This window comes from Scomber scombrus, chromosome 18 (genome assembly GCF_963691925.1).
Source record: "Scomber scombrus chromosome 18, fScoSco1.1, whole genome shotgun sequence".
Lineage (NCBI taxonomy): Eukaryota > Metazoa > Chordata > Actinopteri > Scombriformes > Scombridae > Scomber > Scomber scombrus.
The window spans coordinates 15,935,933-15,955,730 of record NC_084987.1 but is presented as its reverse complement, the minus strand read 5'-3'; the positions used below and the strand labels follow the sequence as shown (position 1 = coordinate 15,955,730).

General features: G+C 41.3%; 3 protein-coding genes across 3 annotated transcripts; 1 reads left to right on the top strand and 2 right to left on the bottom strand.

Annotated features, from left to right (window-relative positions):
• The first annotated feature begins 807 nt into the window (after positions 1–807).
• zgc:161969 (uncharacterized protein LOC569044 homolog) lies at positions 808–3,431 on the top strand. Its single transcript, XM_062439221.1, has 2 exons — positions 808–1,068; positions 1,386–3,431. The coding sequence occupies exons 1-2, from the start codon at positions 877–879 to the stop codon at positions 3,099–3,101; spliced, it is 1,908 nt and encodes a 635-aa protein (XP_062295205.1). The 5' UTR covers positions 808–876; the 3' UTR covers positions 3,102–3,431.
• A 1,793-nt stretch (positions 3,432–5,224) lies between these two features.
• Positions 5,225–8,804, bottom strand: aimp2 (aminoacyl tRNA synthetase complex interacting multifunctional protein 2). The gene is made up of 4 exons (XM_062438763.1): positions 8,534–8,804; positions 7,132–7,350; positions 6,760–6,994; positions 5,225–6,111 (listed from the first exon to the last, which is right to left on the bottom strand). The coding sequence occupies exons 1-4, from the start codon at positions 8,672–8,674 to the stop codon at positions 5,723–5,725; spliced, it is 984 nt and encodes a 327-aa protein (XP_062294747.1). The 5' UTR covers positions 8,675–8,804; the 3' UTR covers positions 5,225–5,722.
• Positions 8,805–17,319: 8,515 nt separating this feature from the next.
• On the bottom strand, positions 17,320–19,325 carry pvalb8 (parvalbumin 8). Its single transcript, XM_062438574.1, has 4 exons — positions 19,265–19,325; positions 18,602–18,734; positions 17,814–17,923; positions 17,320–17,345 (listed from the first exon to the last, which is right to left on the bottom strand). The coding sequence occupies exons 1-4, from the start codon at positions 19,323–19,325 to the stop codon at positions 17,320–17,322; spliced, it is 330 nt and encodes a 109-aa protein (XP_062294558.1).
• Positions 19,326–19,798: the final 473 nt, after the last annotated feature.

Genomic DNA, 19,798 nt, shown 5'->3' with positions numbered 1-19,798 from the left:
GGTAATTTAAGTAGGAAGAAATAGGCAAATAGAGCTGGTGCTTACAGTCTACTCTTAAACTACACTTTACTTTGTCTCTGTTGTTTCCCTGTGTGAAAGTGAATGCCTCTTTAGAGTCCAGTCACATGCTGCAGGATGACTGAACGAATGCCACTAATCTGTAATATTCTCCAAATCTTTAAATAGTAGAATAGTCCTAGCAGTTTACATTGCAATGTGCATTTATCAGTCTTTAAAATGATGGCATCAGATATTAAGCTGCTGAATGGTCTAACAAACTGAAAGTGACGTCATTTAGCTTATCTTTATTTCATTATGATGCCCAATTGTTTTCTGTTATTGGATGATTGTCACGTTGTAAAATACGCTTTCCCTAAATAAATTTAAAGAGAAAAACAGTGTGTACAGTTTTCTGTAATAGTAACGATGATTGTTTTTATTCGTAGTGTCTGTCTTTGCTGTTCAGATGGCCATCGATGTTTTCACATAAAGTTATTACTCGCTGGATGGTTTTTGATCAAATTCATCAATTTCCTTTCGTTGCCCTCATGGTGACTGCGAGCAAAAAACTAAAGGAGTAAACTGTGACGCCTCGGCACAGCGGCCCGTGTGCGTACCACGCATGCGTATTACTGTTCTTTGCCCAGTCTCCGTGCGTGGTGCCACCGTCAGTGGGCATGCGCAGAAGCAGGTAGTGACGCTAGTGTCTTCTCCTTGTGTAATTGGTAGGCAGCAGCTGAACAAAGGCCTGCCCCTTTTTCAGGAGGATTTCTCTACTGCCATCGTTACTTTACGTGTAATCACGATTACTAAATCGGATTACGATACTTTTATTTTATTTCAGGACGTTAAAAAACAGTAGAGATTGCGTCCGACATGGATGTGGATCACAATGAACCCAGTGGCGAGACCAAATCGGCCATGCATACTTGGCGTTATCGCCACCATTTCACGTACAAGGCAGATCAAGGAAAAAATATCATCGTCCAGTGTAATCTGTGTCTGCCGAGGGTTAATCTGCTATCCACGTCGAAGACCTCAACATCAAACCTAAAGAAGCACTTAGACGTGAGTTACAAAACAGTCATGTGCATGTAAACCATGTCCCGAAGCCGCCAGGTTAATGTTTAAAAGGGTCAATGAATGAATAGCTGCACTCGTGATTAATAACGTTACATTGTAGCTGCATGCTGATTACCAACTCGTGTCGCTCAGGCTCTTTGTGTTCAACTTTGCTGAAGAAAAACAAGCATTTTATTCTCTACACGTGTTATTTTGAAGGGTTTTCACTGCAGTTGTGAAGTTTGTGAAGTGATGGAAAGTCCGCACAGTAGAAAAAATGGCACATATCCAACATGAAACCATGTTTGCGTTTTGTCTTCCAGAGAACACATTTGGGCTGTGATGCCAGGCCTGATGCCAAGAGGGGACGAAGGAGGGAAGAACACAATGGCGAGGAGAGCAGGCACTGCCAACTCAAAAAGCTCAAAGCGGAAATCATCTCCAAATGCATGTCCCAAAACAAGATAGACGAGCATGTCTTCAACTTCATCGTGGAGGATTGCCAGTCATTTTATGTGCTGGAGCAGCCTGGGTTCAAGAAGCTGATTGCGGGTTTGACTGAAGGGCTAAAGTCCATGGACAGGGTGACCTTGTTTACAAAGGTGGACCAGGGTTTTTCCAGGATGCGGGAGGAGCTGATGGCAAAACTCAGCAGCGTCCAGTACGTGTGCACCACAGCTGACATCTGGACAGCCAGCAACAGAAGCTTCTTCGGGATGACCTGTCACTGGATTGACACAGATTCTTTGGAGAGGAAATCTGCTGCTCTGGGGTTTGTGAAGCTACAGAGCAGGCTCACGTATGACACCATTGCAGGAAAAATACATGACATCCATGTGACGTACAATATTGAAAGTAAAGTTCAGACCACCGTGGCAGACAACGGCAGCCCCTTTGTCAGCGTGTTCAAGGAGTTTGTGATGGACAGCCAGGACACCGACGATGACATCGGCTTCTACGAGAATGTTAGCGCCATCCTCGAGGGTGAGCCGGAACAAGACATGCTCTTGTTTCTGCCCACTGTGCAGCGCTGTGCATCACACACCCTGGAGCAGATTGTCTCCGAAGACTTTTGGCAAGCTGTGTCGCAGGGGCCCATGTGTCAGCTGCATTACAGTACAATGGCTAAGGTGTACGCGATATGGAGCAAATGCCACCATCTCCAAGTTGGTATGGATGCGGCGGAGGAGATAGGAAAGATGGCGCTGGTCGTCCCTGCCGTCATACGCTGGAATGTGGAGTTTTGCGCTGTGCAGAAGATTATCTCTCTCACTGAGAGGGAGCTGACCGAGCTGTGTGCCCGCCTGGAGGTCCCACGTCTGCAACCGGAGGAGATGGCCTTCCTCAAAGAATATGTGACTGTATTCCACCCACTCGCTTTTGCACTTGAACTTTTCCAAGCGGAGCAGAAATGTTACCTGGGTCTGGTCATCCCAACTGTACTAAGTCTGAAGAACAAGCTAAACGAGCAGAAAGAGGGCGCAAACTATTTTGGCGATGTCATCACTGCCATTGTTATGGCTATTGATGTACGGTTCCAGGAGCTGTTCGCCAGCACAGAAGCTAAGTTTGCAACGGCGACAACTCCTCAGTTTCGCTTGTGGTGGATGCCTGCTTCTGAGAGAGAGGATATGTGCGCCCTGCTGGCTACAGAGGCGTCCCAGGTGGATCCCTGCAACATAACCGAGGCAAACACCAGCCAGAGCAATGTTTCAACCATTAAATCTGAAGATGACTTCTTCAGTTACGGGCCTGTGAGGCCGGCCACTCAGATCCAGCAGCGGGGAGCGATGGAGGAGGTCCGCAAGTACATTGAAGGGCCGGGGAAGAGCCTAGAGTGCCTTCAGGACTTCCCCAGAGTGAAGCAACTTTTCCTAAAATACAACACCACCCTGCCCTCCACCGCCCCCGTCCAGCGCCTCTTCAGTCAAAAAGGCAACCTGGTCACCTCACAGAGAAACTTTCTGACTGATGACTACTTTGAACGCATTCAGCTTTTAAGATACAACAGCAGCATTTGCTCTTTGGCCTCTGTGTGAACACATTACCAGTGACTCTCTTTCTCTCTCTCTCTCTCTCTCTCTCTCTCTCTCTCTCTCTCTCTCTCTCTCTCTCTCTCTCTCTCTCTCTCTCTCTCTCTCTCTCTCTCTCCCTCTCTCTCTCCCCCCCTCTCGCTCAGCCTTTTGATTGATGCAGAATCAAACCATGTTGTGCTAAAACTTCAAGTCATTACAGCAAAACAAAAACCCAGAGTAATGTCACATTTCAGACAATTTAGCCAGATGTGTTTTCTAATAATTTTTTGTTCTCCTTTTTTAATAGGCATAGTATATATCGCCTTCTCCAGAATGGCCTACTTGTATATGAAAATAATTGACAATCATAGACGGAAAACACTGACAAAAGCATCTTTCTATCTGTGTATTGTGATTTGAAGTAGCCACAGGGTTAAACTGAATTGATTTTGTCTTTCAGTTAGGGTAGCTTGTTTTTTCTACAGCTGTCGAATGAGAATGCATCTCCTGTCTGTATGTTTTATATAATATATAAAGATACAAGGAAAGAGCCTTTTGTATCGTTTTGCTTTTTCTTTTTTAAACAAAAAAAAAAACCCGAAAGCAACATTAATTAGGTTAGCGACAAAATGGGATCAGACACCTTATTTGCATGCAGCCCTGATTACATCAACAGATACTGATGACAGTCTCGAAGAAGCTTGTGTTTGTGTGTGAAGTAAACACACAGCATACAAACAGCAAAATTCCAGTGCTGCGGTGTCCCAGGTGCATTCCCCACCATGTGCCCAGATGTCAGTTAAGAGCTTTCGTCTTGTCAGACAGCTACCTAGAGACCAACAGGAGGCTGTCAGAGAACACAGATGCACACACTCACACTGGCTCGGTCCGGGCCCGAGCTGTTGTAAACATAACACTACTGAAGATGCAAAACCAACCCTGAGAGAGTACAAAAAGCTGTGGGATTTGCCTTTTCTTATTTTCAACATTATTACATGTATGATTGTTTATGTACTAGTTATCTGATTTTCTGACTTTGCCTGCAGCACTCATAAAGAATTAGGCGAACTAACAAAAGAACTCGAAATCTATTCTGCTTGAGAGATGGGCTATTGGGACTGTATTTAACAGCACAGTACAGCAGCTGATAAGGGAAATGCTGTTTTAAAAGCCAACAGCAGGGAAGGGACACAGTTAAGGGGAGTAGCTAAAGGATTACTTTAGAAAATAGGAGAATTGTGACATTACAGTCCAAACCTTTCCAAACAAAGCTGTGATTTGAAATGAAAAGGGCATAATGCTGAACATGATTAGGTAACTAAAAGTAAGAGAGTAAACTGATTACATAGACATAAAACTTACACATGCTTAAAACTAACTGCTGGATGATTAAATCACATTAGAAGTACTACAAGAAGTTTGTGGCTGCAAATGTATTTTACAGCTTTTTGACTGGTTGATTGTGTGAAAGGATTAACAGTTGACATTTTCTCTACTATAATCACTGTTTCATATTACTTTGTGGTGGCCCATAATTCAAACAATACTGTACTGTATCACCCTTTTCAGTGCCTACATAGCGAGTAAGGTAAATAACAAACTACTAACTGAACTGACTTACTCTTTATAAACCTTATTACATCTGCACTAATTTCCATAAGTGATTTCCGCTAAATTAACACCTCACCACTGGATTTCAGTCCAAACCTGCAATGCTTTTTAGCCAAATCATGGTTATACATGAAGTATATTTTTTAAAGTAAAATATTTAGTGATTTGCCCATATTAATGTCCCAAACCTTATCGTAAGTGTGAGCTTGTGTCCTTACTGTGCCTTCATGCGCTTAACCGTTTCGTCACGGCCAGGTGGAGTAGAAATTTACAAAGATGTGAAGTCTTGTGTTGACTTAGTCATGGAAGATTAATTTGTCTGGAGTGTTTTCCCTACCTTCCCCTTCATGTATTATAGGATGCAGCTCTGTGCAACAGCAGGTGAATGGAATGGATGCATGACAATATGTTTGGAAATTATCCATAATTCATCTATGACAATCCTGCCCCCTGTTGGATACAGAGGTGCACTTTAGCAGATGCCACGCTCACTTATAGAAGTTCTCATAGCAAATAAAACAAACTACATCCCTCAGTTCAAAGATTGATCCAAAGTGGATGTTTTAATGATTTCAGTAAAACAACGGTACAAAGTATTACTTCTCAAAACACCTGGTAATACCTGTGACCACACATAAACACACACATTTAGTACAGGATCTTGTTAGGCACAAAGTGGGTGGAAGGTGTACAGTGTGTGAGACTAACAGCTTCTGTCAGTATCATTGATTAATCCGTTAGCACGCCCTTGTCTTTACGGTCCTCTCATGCTTCCTCCCTTGCAAGAAGTTACCGTTAAATCTCTTTGTTATACAAAAGCAACATGGCAGAGACAAATACTCTTATTTTACTATAACTGTCAACCACCAATTGCTTCTACTGAGTCTTTGTCAGTTCTGTGATATACTACAGTAAGGAGGGAAGCATTAAAAGGCGTTCCAGACATGGCTTGGATATTTTAATATTCTAATGCCCTTCTCTCACTTTGCTTGGGTAAGACACCCTTCCGGTGTCTGGTCCAGAGACAACCCTGGTCACTGCAGAAGTAGTTTGGCAGGTCCAAAGTGGCCCAGGTTCTCGCAGGACTTGAGCCAGCGTTGGACATTAGTGGGAGTGGACGATGCCGGGCCGCTTTGCAGCACGCAGCAGTAGCAGACGATATCAGCCAGGGAGAACTCTGGCCCAGCCAGCCAGGGGTTGCGGCCCAGAGCAGAGTTGAGGGCACGTAGGACGGCAGTCTTCTCCTTGGCACTGCCCTCTGCCAGCTGGAAGAAAGCAGTGTCCACCCAGCTGTCCACCAGCGTGGCCAGAGCAGGGTCAGAGGGGTAGGGAGCGAGCAGCTTGAAGAGGAAACGTGCAACACTGGCCTCACCCTCGATGGGGCACATGTTCTGAACGCTGAATTTCATCTGCAGTTTGGGGACTGAACAGGGCAGAAGAGAAACAGGCCTCATGGTTAACAAAAACACCATTTATAGAGCATTTAAAGCAGTCAGATCATGTCAATATGCTGATTATTTTAGAATTTAAAGTTATAAACACAATGGTATGTGTACCATTGTATTTTGGCGATGCTTATGTGTAATTTCATGTAATTCAAAATGCTTTATGGTGTCAAACGGGTACTTTTGTCATGTTAAAATGTTGCAAAGATTTGTTCTTGATAATTAAATCACTGTCATTTTTCAAAATCTTAATCACATGCAGTAAAATTAGTGGTGCCACGACTCGAATGGCTTAATGTTTGATTACAGTTGTTTGTTGTAATTATTATGATGGTGAGAGCTATTGTAATTAGTTTCATTGCAAAACACCTACTCATTTTCTCAACAAATTATTTCCAAATTAAACAGCATAGCACGTTTTTTTCCATGGATTGTGTTGCCCCTGCATATACAACTGAGCAAAAACTGGTTCAAGTGTAGTGTAGATAAATTATATTTTGCCTCGTTGATTTGATGTACTAATGGCTTTGTGCATGTAAAGGTTTTTTCTGTTGCACTTCACTTTAAGTCCCATGTCCTACGTCCATGTTAAAATAACAAATCCTGCCTCTCTCATTGTGCCTTACCATTTTTCCATATGAGGGTGAAGCCCAGCTGGAACATCTGGCGGGCGTAGCTGTCTGCGTGGCGTGGGCCCAGGCAGGACATGAGCTGTGGTGGCACACCGGTAACTGAGGAGTGGACATGGACAGTGGAGAGCACCCGATAGCGCTGACACAGCAGGCTGTGAAGCACCAGCAAAGTCAGAGGTGGCTGTGCCGGGTTGGCGTTTATGACGATGTCACGGAGAGCACCAAGGTCCTTTTGACATGAACAAGATAAAGGAGGTAAATAATTGCAGAATTTAGAATAAATACTGTATTGCAGTATAACATTTATCGACTACAACTAGGCTCTAATGCTTACACCTGGATCCAGAGAACACCAATGATTCCTACCTTGCCCAGTAGTGTGTCCAGGTCTGCGGTACCTTTGAAGGTTGTGGAGCTGGAGCTCTGGGAGGAGAAGCTGCTGCTGACTGTCAGGTCCAGATCTGCATCTGGCGTGGTTACGGTCTTGGCCAGGCCCTCCACAGCTGCTTTCAGCTCGTACAGTTTGTGCATGATCTCATCCTGCCGGGCCTCCAGAGCTTTGACTGCTGGGTCCACCTCGCCATTCTGTGGAGACGAAGAGGAGATTGCACAGTTTGGTTGAAACCGCAAATCAAAATCTGAGAGCATGATGGCTTTGAGAGTAGCAGCACAGATCCCCAGCAGTTTTAAAACCTGGGCGAGACCTGGAGTCCTAACGTGAAACTGTCCATGCACAGATAACATCAAGTGTATCATCAGTATTGACAGCTTACATATTCCCAGTTTACAGAAATATGATGTAGACCTACAATACAAACAAAAATGACCAAAACAGGATATTTCAGTATTAAAGATCCCCTCCAGACATGCATTTAGGCATATAAACATAGTCTCCTTGGAATACTAATGTGTGTCTGAAAAAAAAGTATGGTTACCATGTTAAGCACTTAAATGGCCTCTCTTATTTAAATATATTTTATATTAACTCTTGGATACAAAATGTCTCCTACTTCACTGAAAAGTTCATTCTCAGTGTTTTTGCACTGGAGCTTTCAAGTTTCCACATCACACTTGTTTAAGTTGCATATTGGACAATGATAGGATCCAAAATAGTTGTGATGTCACAAATCATGCTGACAGGCCAACGCCTTTAAATCTGAGCAACTTAAAGTGAAAACAAACTGCACATACACCATTCTTCACAGTAAAACATCAACATCCAACTATAGGAACAAGAACCAAAACATATTTTAGAGTCGAGACTTTAAGTCTTTTGAGATTTTATAAGACTAAACCTTAGGTGGATAGCTGCAGTCTGTTGATGTCAGATTAGGTTATATATACTACATGTATCAAATGTATGATCTGACAGTGAAACCTCCACAGCTGAAGCAAAGGGTCTCCCATGTACCATGATTATGTGCACATAGATACATAATTATAACAATGTCAGCAAATGCAGCACAGGATGAAGACAATCTACTCTACAAGTTCCACTTAATTTTGTGTAACAATGTTGAATGGACAAGAGGAAACGTGCAGTTATTGGCAAAAGTTGCATCACCCAGATCATTCATTGTCCTGACAAGCTAAATTAGCCAGCTAGCTTGGTTTCAGACAGCTCATGCTAACACACAGTAAGAAATGCGCATGTATTCACATGAGAGAAGCAAAAAACTGCAGTGCGGGCTACTCCAAGCGAGGGTAAAACACAAGCTAACCAGTAATAAAGATGAGGCTGATCGAAATGAAATGAGTTAAGAGTTACCTGAAACGCGTGCTCGGGGGTGCAGCTGTTCCCTTGCTGCGCGTGGATATTTGGTAACTTGTACATGCAGGTGGGCAAATCAATCTTTATGTCACCCCCACAGATGGGCTTTACCTGGTACATGGGCATGGCGGAGGACATGGAGGTGTACTGTCAGAGACAAAGTGATAAAAAAAACAAGCAAAATCCCGGACACAGATGTCTTCTTCTGGGGCTGTGTGATGTTGACAGGCAGCAGCAGCAGCTTAGCTCCAGAGCCGGTCACACAGGAAAGAGGCCGCAGTGACGTCACATCCGGCGAAAGTGACAGAGGCATGGAAGTTGTGTGTGTGTGTGTGTGTGTGTGTGTGTGTGTGTGTGTGTGTGTGTGTGTGTGTGTGTGTGTGTGTGTGTGTGTGTGTGTGTGTGTGTGTGTGTGTGTGTGTGTGTGAAAAGCCACTTAAGTTATGGTGAAACAAATGAGATATCACAACCTTCTCTAATGTTGAATGGTATTGAAGTGACACTGATCATTTCAAAGAATGAATAAGACCCAGAGGTTTTTCTGGAGATCAAAATTTTAAGACATGAATTGGAAAAGAGCTTGGCTTTTTATTTACCCCACTATCTGACTGGTAAGTTCATGAACATTGATGTGTCTTGCACCTTTTGTAAACAGCATATGGAAATGATCTCACACCTGTTCTTTGAATGTGAAATATCCCAAAAAAATGTGGACTGATCTGGAGTCACACTTCTCTGAAATGTAATTTTTTTATGTACTTCCTCATATATGTCACTCATTTCTGAACCATATAGACTGTATGTATGATGTAATGTTAACCTGAATGTGTATTCCATTATTGTTTCAACAAACAATTGAAGTAATGTGTATTATGAAGGAAAGTGAATCTTAATTAACAATTAAGACATTTTAAGAGGTATATAAAACACTTTGACTAATAATGTGTGTCTTATATGTTTTGTTTTTTTCTTTTATGTATGTGAAAACAGCCTTCTAGTATCAAACTCTGTACGTACATCATTCTGCACAGTGAAGCTCAGACATCCAACTGTATGAACAAGAAGAAAAACATATTTTTGAGTGCAGGTATACTTTAAATATTCACACAGTGATGCTGAAATCATCCACTTTCTAAATGACATTATATCCTCTGCATGTATTCTTCTAAATTCACTAGAGGGCGCCACAGTATAATTTCTCGTGTCCCATCCTTGCAAGTGTAGTAGCCTCAGCAGTTGTAGGAGGTCAGGACTCAACAGAGGAGCTCATACTATCAACTTATGAACTTCACCATAATTAACAAAGACCATTTAATCATGATGCAAGCTAAGATTTAGCTTAATATGTTTTACAATGACAACAAAACTCAAACTGCATTCACCTCCATTTACACGATGCATAGGATTAGTGTGAGTGGTTTTGAAGCACTGGAAATTTAACATTGGAACAATACTCTTCAAATTTTGCATTCAATACTAGAAATCAGTCATTGCTTTAACATTTTTATTTTCTGATTCTGAAACTTGCTAGAGTTAAATTTACATTTACTTTAATTCACTTTAACCAATTTAATCCCAAATTAATTTTCTTTGATACAAAAGGAAACATCTTATAATGATTTTAAACTCTTATCAGTGCAGCCAGGCATGTGACATGACATTACATCTGGGAAATTTCAGCTCAGAGAAAGTAGTGCTGCTGTAATTTTGTGTCGGACATCATTCAGTGACAATTTGCATTTTGATAAAATAATTAGATAAAATCAACATTTTTGCATTGAGCCAAGCATACTCATTGTGAATCCACAGTTTACTTTATTATTAATTCAGCACATATTTTGACCAAATATACAAAAAAGTAATGCATTTTGCTTCCCAGCTTCAGTCAGAAGTGTAACTAAGCTATTTCATGAGCTAGAGTTTCTTAGACATGAAGATAACTCTCTCTGGGTTTTAAATCTACTATTTTAAATGGTCAAGCCCAAAACTTTACATACTAATTTTCTACAGAGAATAATAGGTCAAAAGTGGTGTCTTTTTCAATTAAAAAGACTTCTTGTGTCTGAAATTAACATATCTGTGACCCATTGTAGCCAAATTGATAAATGAAGCATTTCAGATCAGTCTGCTTCAGTTCAACAGCAGTCAACCTGTTGCGCCAATAGAAATCAATTAGCTCAGTGTAGCTACTGTTTCAATCACAAGTGATCTTTGGACTTAATCAAACCTGGCCACACAATCCTTTACCAGGAAACAATTGAAGAGGCCGTGACTTCGCCTGACACCAGGTTCTCCTTTGACATGTCCCTTCTTCTCTGTCACCTCTCTGTCAGTGCAGTCAGCTTAGCATGGTTTCACACTTGAGCCACATCCTCTCCTCTTTAGACACCACAGCAAGAGAGGTTTAATGAAAATGTGTAATTGAGTTTGCTGTTCCTACAGCTTGTTAACCCTGAATAATTCACTGTTTGCTGAAATCTAACAAGAGAGAGGTGGGGAGGAGTAGGGTGGGGGCTGCTGAGACCAACCTGGCAGCTCTTCTGAGGTCAGATCTCATGGCCAGACTTAGGCCTGAGATAGAAACTGAGACTGGACGGGAGCTGCAACCTGACAGGTGACAGTAATTCTTTAAATCATGCAGGAACAAGGATGGAACATGAAGTCTGTCCAGCTGTGGGTAGCATTGGAGTAGAGTGGGGGTTGATATAGGCCTTGTAAGTACTATCATGCTCAAGTACATTACAGAGTAACTGGGTCACTCACATAGAATGGTAAATGGACTGTACTTATATAGCGCTATTCTAGTCGTTACGACCACTCAAAGTGCTTTTACATTACATCTCATTCACCCATTCACACACATTCATACACTGATGGCAGGGGCTACCACGCAGGGTCGTGCTCACCTGCTCATCAGGGGGGACTAGCCATTCATACACACTCATACACCGTTGGCACAGCAACGGGAGCAATTTGGGGTTAAGTGTCTTGCCCAAGGACACATCGACATGTGGACTGGAGGAGCCGGGAATCGAACCCAATTTTCCAATTGGAGGATGAACGCTCTACCTCCTGAGCCACAGCCGCCCCCAAAGACATAGAATAATGAATGCTTTGCTTAGAGTTTCTCATGGTGCCTTAAGGATTGCTTTTAAATGTCATACGGTACACAGGTTAATTGTAGTAAAGTTTGGAGGTTAATATCATCAGATGCATAATTAAGGTGCTTTAAAGGGTAGATTCACAATTTTTCAAGTCAGGTGTCAATATGACCACTGAATTGGGGTTTCCTTGCTGTGAAACCTCCTCCTGTTCATACTGACTTTTAAAAGATCTTCTTCAATTTTTGCAAAGAGGGAGGCTGGTACATATTGGCTTCCACCACTTACATTGTAAGTGCACTATGAAGGGATCTTCTGATGAACAGTGTGCACAGGAGGAATGATTATGACAAGAAAAATCTGTTTCAGTGTTTTAAGACAGACTTGAAGAATTGTGAACCCATCTTTAAAGTACGTTTAAAGTTTATGTTGATGAACAAATAAAAATTAACCATAATTTTCAAAAGTAGACACTTGTGATTTAATGTCTGAGTTTCCTAATGCACCATGCATGTAATTCAAACTTCTTTAAAAGCTGCAAGACAGCAAACACAGACCCTATATGTCTACTTCAACAGCTATGTTGTAAGATGTTTACCACCAAACAAACTTCACCTAGACACAAACACTCTTCAGTTGTCCTCTCCAACCCGACAGTTTGCCTTCATTATTCAGCGACTCAAACTAAGTTTGTCCTAGATGACTCTAGCTATCTTATCTGATTGTGCCTTCTCATTTGGAAAAGTCTGCAAAATACCTGTCTACCTCTCCATGACAGCCATTACTCAGTCTGAAGGTGAGTCAGCACATGTAACAGCTGCTCAGGGATTTAAGCAGGGTGTGGCTTTTAGTTCAAATTGCAAACTTGCATTAGTCCAGTTACCAGACACAGCTCAATAAAAAAACAATTAACAGATATTTAAATTTATAGGCTCAACCCAGGGTGAAAATAACCTTCTGTGGATGCCTTCTGTGTGTGTGTGTGTGTGTGTGTGTGTGTGTGTGTGTGTGTGTGTGTGTGTGTGTGTGTGTGTGTGTGTGTGTGTGTGTGAGTGTGTCAGCAATGGCCATTGATATGTGCATGGCCTATCATTCATTAATGAAGGGAAGCTGCACGCAGACATCATAAGTAGGGGCTCAGGACTAATGCTTGTTGGGGAACAGAGGCAGTGCTGTCATCCCCTGCATTATGAATAGAGTTCCTGCACAGAGCTCACAAAGCCCATTCAGTCATCCTAACACACCAGTTGAATCTTTTACGACATTCGTCCCTTTTCAGACTATCAGGTAGCAACATCTCTGATACCTCCAGGCTCCTAAAGACATGGGGACAAGTCAAAATATGATCGGCGTTTGTCAAAGCAGATGCTGGATGCGTAGCGTTCATCCAAATGGTTTAGCTTCCCTTTTCCTCGTTTGCCCTCGAGCACATCCGTTTGTTATCAGCTGAAGATGGGGTGCACATTAAAGTTTCACACAGACTTAATCAGTAAGGTGAGCCTGACACTCCTTTCTTGATATGAGTTTTTGGTGACAATGAAGCGAGGGCATCAATTATTGAAGCGCGAAGCAGACAAGCAGGCCAGGCCTATGTGTCCATCCCGAGGAGCCTGTCCGAATGGTGTTACGAGGTATTAGCATTGACACCATAATGTTTTGATATGCATGTGAAGTAAAAGTTTAGTTAAGGTGCTGTATTTCCTCTAATTGTTAGTCCTTTGTTTGTCACCTAATGCTGCAGCCTAACATTTCAAGATGCCTACTACTGCTACTACGATTACAACTACCACTGCTACAACTTGTACTACTCAATTCCACCCTGCTAAAAGTTTTATTTATAACCTCTCTCATTAATTCTTAGAGTACAAAATTACCCCTTCACTGGTCATTTATATTTAATGGATAAAAAGGTAAGGATTATTTGGCCTTTCCAAAATGTTCTTTTTTTCTCAAATGATATCTTGTACACGGTTTACCATATTATTTAAATTTACCTGGCCTTAATGAAAATGAGTCAACAGAATATACACACATACATTTGTAAGTTGCATCTAAATTTTTTGCCTCTTGACAGTTAATAAAGCTGCATTGTATGACCAGTTAGATGGGAGAATTTCAAGACCTGCAGTCCAAAAACTGCTGGGTTTTTTTCTCACATTGTCGGCCCAACAGGACAGGTTGACAATGGCCTATCCTACTTGTACTGTACAGCTACAGTCTCTCTCTCTCTCTCTCTCTCTCTCTCTCTCTCTCTCTCCCTCTCTGTCTCTCCCTGTCTCTCCCTCCTCTGCCCTTGAGTACAGGTAATCTTCTGGTCACATCAGCTCGTCTCCTGCTGTCCCACAGCAGCACAACCAGCAGTCAGTGTCGACCTGTTGGCTCACATTTCCTTCCTGTTTACTGCTTGCCACTCTTGACCCACAGGGGTCACGGCTCCATTGCGTGTCCCCTGGCTTGTGTTACCTACTGGCTTCCCCAACCTTGTCCCGCTTTCAGTTGTGCTACCAGCATCACCCCTGCCCCCACCTGCTCTTTCTCTTCCACCCCCATGTCAGCAGAATAGAGAGACAAGCAGATGTGGATATGATAATGAATCTGTATCCGTATATCTGCACATGTCTCGTGTTTGTGTCTTGATACATTAACTGTGTTGAAGTAACATGGTTAAATATGAATAAAAGAGCATGAGCAATGTTAATATTATAATAAAAGGTTCATGATTTATTCATGAGATAAGTTGTAAGACAAACAGCTAGATTCACATCCTGGGTTTTTATTTTTCTATGAACAAACCATATAAGGAAAGTTTTAATCACAATCTTGATATTACTCCTGCTCCTACAGTATATGTATAGACGCTTGAAGCTTGCATTTGTATATTTTAATATTTCAACCTATTTTTTACCCTGCAGTTCTTTTTGTTGTCATTGAGTTCAACCTAAGAATCAATCGTCAGCACATCACTATCTTTTTACGTATGCTCAAATGTACATAATCACTTTTGAATCTACACTTTACTCTCACAGGCTGTTTCTTACTCTGTGTTTGTTGTATTTACATACGTAGATAATGTCATCATAACCTGTGGGAAATTAACATCTTTCTTCACTATTAAATGCTTGAAACTGGAAGTGAGAATAGAATAGAATAGTTTATTGTCATTGTACAGTTCTAAAATACTTCTGTTTCTGCTGCGCTGCCAGAGTGGAGCTCAAATAGAAAGAGACTTAAAAGAAAAATGTGAAATTTAAGTTAAAAATCTCTCTCTCTCTCTCTCTCACTCTCACACACACACACACACACACACACACACACACACACACACACACACACACACACACACACACACACACACACACACACACACACACACACACACACACAAACATACATACACAGTACCTACATATACAGTCAGACGCTGCTTGTATTGCACTTGTTTAAAGGTAGGTGTATTGCACTTAGTAGAAATAAATAAATACATACAATGCTGTATTTCTGTAGTTCTGCTATCTGGTGTATTCTGTAAACACCACAGCTGTAGCAGTTCTGTCCATGCTGGAAGATCCCTTCACCCATTGCTCTTCTATGGGAAAAGGGATCTTCCATTTTCTTCCATGTTTTTCTCTGTGGAAAAAAACCTGTTTAAGTCCTTATCTGAGGGTCAAAGGATACGGGGTGCTGTATTGCTGGACAGATTGTAAAGCCCCTGAGGAAAATGTGTGATTTGTGACACTGGGCTATACAACTAATATTGACTTGACTTGATCGGGCGTGTTTTAATGTGAATATCTCTGACTGACTTATCGGCTGAAATGGTTTCTACTGTGAGTATAACATATCGAAATGCTTATGAATCAGTATGCTTCGACCACCTTATTATCACTTTATAGTGACAGTAAACTGTTTAATACAATAAACATGCAGGTCTCAGATAAGCAGTTCAGACTTGACTTGGGAAGGACAACACTTGAAACATCTATTATCACAGCACATGATATGAATCAAGTAGTAATTGAAATGACTATACATCCTACATCCGTAACCACGACCTCATGCTAACACCAGTGTTTTCCTCATAGTTCTGAGTAGCAGGTATCTGCTGTAATAGTCAGGTTCTCCCTATAATACAGATATAATTGAAATGACAGTAAGGTGGAACCACCTAAAGAACTTGTGGCACTCTGTATTTTGGCGCCTCTGGCAGGCAGGTGAATGGGGAGGTGGTTGTTAATTTTAATCCCATGGATCCTATAAATGCAGGATGAAAAATATATGTGCTATTTAAGGTCTCGTGTACAGGTTGGGGCAGGGGGTGTCAGTTTTGAGATGGTCAAATTCTGTCTGAGAATTTTGGTGAGCATATTAAAATGATTCTTCTTTAATATGTCCTGAACAAGCTGTCCTGATCTATCAGACAGACTTGGCAAAGGAGCACATGAAAGGCTAGCATTCTGAGCTATAGCATTCTGCAGAGTTTGCATTTCCTATTGTGCATCCCACAGACACAGACACAGACATGCACACACACACACACACGCACACACACACACACACACACACACACACACACACACACACACACACACACGCACGCACCACACACACACACACACACCACCTCAACTGGATGCATATATTAATATGTTTCCTGGATGTGTGTTTGTGTGTGTGTGTGTGTGTGTGTGTGTGTTGATGTGCATATTTGAGAGCCTGTGTCAGATCTCATATTTGGTTTTTGCAAATGTGCTGGGTTTTGTTGTGTGTGTGTATGTGTATGTGTGTGTTTTGTCGCTCTATCCTGAGCAGCACCAAGGTTCAGCTGGGTTTATTTACAAAGCTGAGGTCAGGTGTCACTCGATCCAGCCACGGTGACACTCAGGTGGTCATCAAGGTCACCTCCTCTGCTTTCTCTATAGCTCGATGGCTATAAACTCACTCACACTCTCTCACACACACACACACACACACACACACACACACACACACACACACACACACACACACACACACACACACACACACACACACACATTTAAACTGTATTCTATACACACTAAATCAGAAACCCTGTGTTTGCAAGACGTATCTCTCTCATACCTGACATTGGCTCTCTTTTACTGCTGTGTTAGATGAGTAAAGATTTAAAGATGACTCTGACATGTAGTGGTGTGGCATGTGTGTGTTTATTTTGTGCACAGGCAGGTACATCTTGATCATTTTCTGTATATATAGATTCCCACTTCATCAGGGTTAATTAGACCTTCACTTTTTGCATATGAAACCTTTCAATAAGCCGTGACTTCCACCATACAGCATTTCTGGGGTTATCTCATGTTATCTTGTGACATACAAGATCATACACTTGAATAGAAATAATGAATATAACAAGGGAACTTTGGTTTTATTATTTTATTTTGTCATTAATTTGGTAAATTGTACATTTATTTTTGCAATACAGCTTTACGGGTATGTCTAAAGCATATGGAACAAGAAAAAAAAAACATGATGAGAATATGGATCTGTGGACCGGGGCGAGTCTTGCAAAATAAAAATAATCAAACAAGTTTTTATCTAACCAGATGGAAAATGATTGACCAAACTAAGACAGCCCCTGAAGCAGTGAAATGGGGGCAGGTAGAGGAGTTCTCAGACTGAGTTGAAGAAAGGGAGGTCAGTTGTTTAGGACAAGACCATGGCCTGGAACTCTGTGGAGAAAAGAAACAGTGTTAAACGGATGTGACACCTGCTTACTTCTCTCATCAGTCAGACACCTGCCTCATTGCAACTCTAACATGTGTGCAATTTATAAGAACAAAACAAAGACATTACACCAAAAGGAAAAAAGAAAGCAGAGTTGTTCTCTTAAGTTAACATGAAATGCACTTCAGAAACATTCTATATGTGTCACTTTTTAAGTACCTGCTACATCTTTCTGCACTCTTGTTTAGTCTTGAGACTTGACTGGTGTCTTTTTTATTATTTTATACTTAAATGTGTTAATGTGTCTCTCTCTAGCAATACTTAGAGACACTGAACAACCATACAGCAACTTTAGTCAGTTTGCATTCTAATTAGAAATGTAAAGATTGTAGGAATTATTTTGCTCAATAAGCACATACACAAAAATATGTATTGCATAACAGGTTTGTCAAAAAGGGTGTGGATCCTCTCACCATCTGCTCCAATCCGGCCATCACTGTCGTCATCAGCAGCACACAGGAAGGCTTTGGTTTCTGTGTCTGTCAGAACGCGAGCCCCAGGAGTAAACCTCTGGAGGAAAAACCTGGCAGACACAGATTAACAGATAATTACAGACAAAGCTTATAGTTATAGAGACACCCCTTAGTAACTACTAGATGCAGCACATAGCAATAATCACAAAAGCAATAATCAGGATCTGACAGTGAGGTTAGATAAGTCCTTATAAAAACTTACACACAACAGTCTTCTACATAAGTATAGGTATTGTGTGATGCAAAACAAGGAAAGGGGATGATTTTAAACTCCACTGTGGGTAAATTAAGCAGATATCAGATTGTGCTACTTAAATGTGTTCTGCTGTACAGCCAGAGGACAAAACTCTCACAATGGATTTAAAGGCACATTTAAGCCTACATTATCCCACAAGTGTTATTAGACTTGCATCTTTTGTGAGTAAACTGTGACTATAGATGATTGTCATAAGTCAAAGACACACCAGTATACAAAAAGCTATTTGAATCTCAGAGAAGCATTTCCAGTGGTCTATTAAGGTTTTGCTAAAAAGTTGGATAAACTAATGATGGATGGGTATCCTCTTCACAACATCTTCTCAATTTCATGAAAACCATGACTGCAAATTGTATTATTTTCCAGAAAGAGGTCTAATATCTTCGCCTGCTGGACGGACTGGCAAAAGCAGCCCATTAGATCCTGAGCACAACAAAAAGTGTGTAGTTTGTAGAACCTGCTGCTCACTCACTTCAGCTCTTCCTCCTCAATGAAACCACTGCCGTCATTGTCCAGGATCCCAAAAACTTTCTTCACATCCTGGGGGCTCTTCTTGGTGAGGCCACACAACTGGAAGAACTTCTTGGGGCAGAAGGAGTCAGGTGCTGGAGGAGAAATAGCAATTTAATTGCAATATCTAGCACAAATATAGTATAGTGTGGAGTTTTTTTCCCACTAAACTAGAATTATGACAGAGTCTGTATGTAATGTTAACGAAGCCCCAAATTGTTGTTATTGAATTTTGGAGACAAGTGGATTGATGAGTCTTGACTGAAAAAGTATTATTAAGTGCGGTGTAAGTCACTTGGTTTTCCTGCTCAGAGGCACATAGCTTGGAGATATTGGTCCTAAATTAAATGTGGAATGTTATATATTTTACAGGTTTTAGAAGACAATTTGCTTTGATCTCTTTGGCTAATGGCTCAACTAATGTGCCCAACTAACACTCATAAACATTGATACTTGACTTAACCCTTTATGTCTTAATGCATCTTTTCATTTCTTAATTCTTCCAGGAGGCTCTCATATAGAGGCAGCCTGGTGACAGTAGGGGCTCCAGCAGAAATACTGTAGGTTCAGAATTAAAAAAGAAAACAATGAAGAAAGCAATAATGATATTGGTGGAAGACGATACCTTGGCAGTCCTTGATAGCACTGTCGATGGCATCAGCGGAAAGGATAGATGAGAGTGACATTTTATTCCTGTAGGAGGAACAACCGTGGTGAATTATTAACACATTTAGCAAGGTACAGCAGCAAACCTCCTCACTAGACACTGATGGACAGCAAAAAGAGGAAGAAGTCAGTGCAGTAACGTACCCGGAGAGAGCACGCCGGTAATGTCCTTAAAACTTAACAGTAAGGTTTTTTTTTTTTTAAATGAAAGAATGTAAATTAATGCAAGCTTTTCTTCACACGATGAATTATACTGTCACATCTAAAAGATTTAACATAAAAGAAACAACACTTTCGTTCTAGTTTTACCTTTTAAGTTTTACCTGACAATTATATCACCTGTCTTTGAACTAGGCAGCCACTAAAGTGCATTAAAGTGTGCTGAATATAGTCTATAGGAGCCAGAGGATCCGTCCATACATAATCTTTTTAGATAGGCTACATTTCAAAAAGCAAAGACTTTCCAACGCAAGCGACTTCCTTGCAGCCACAG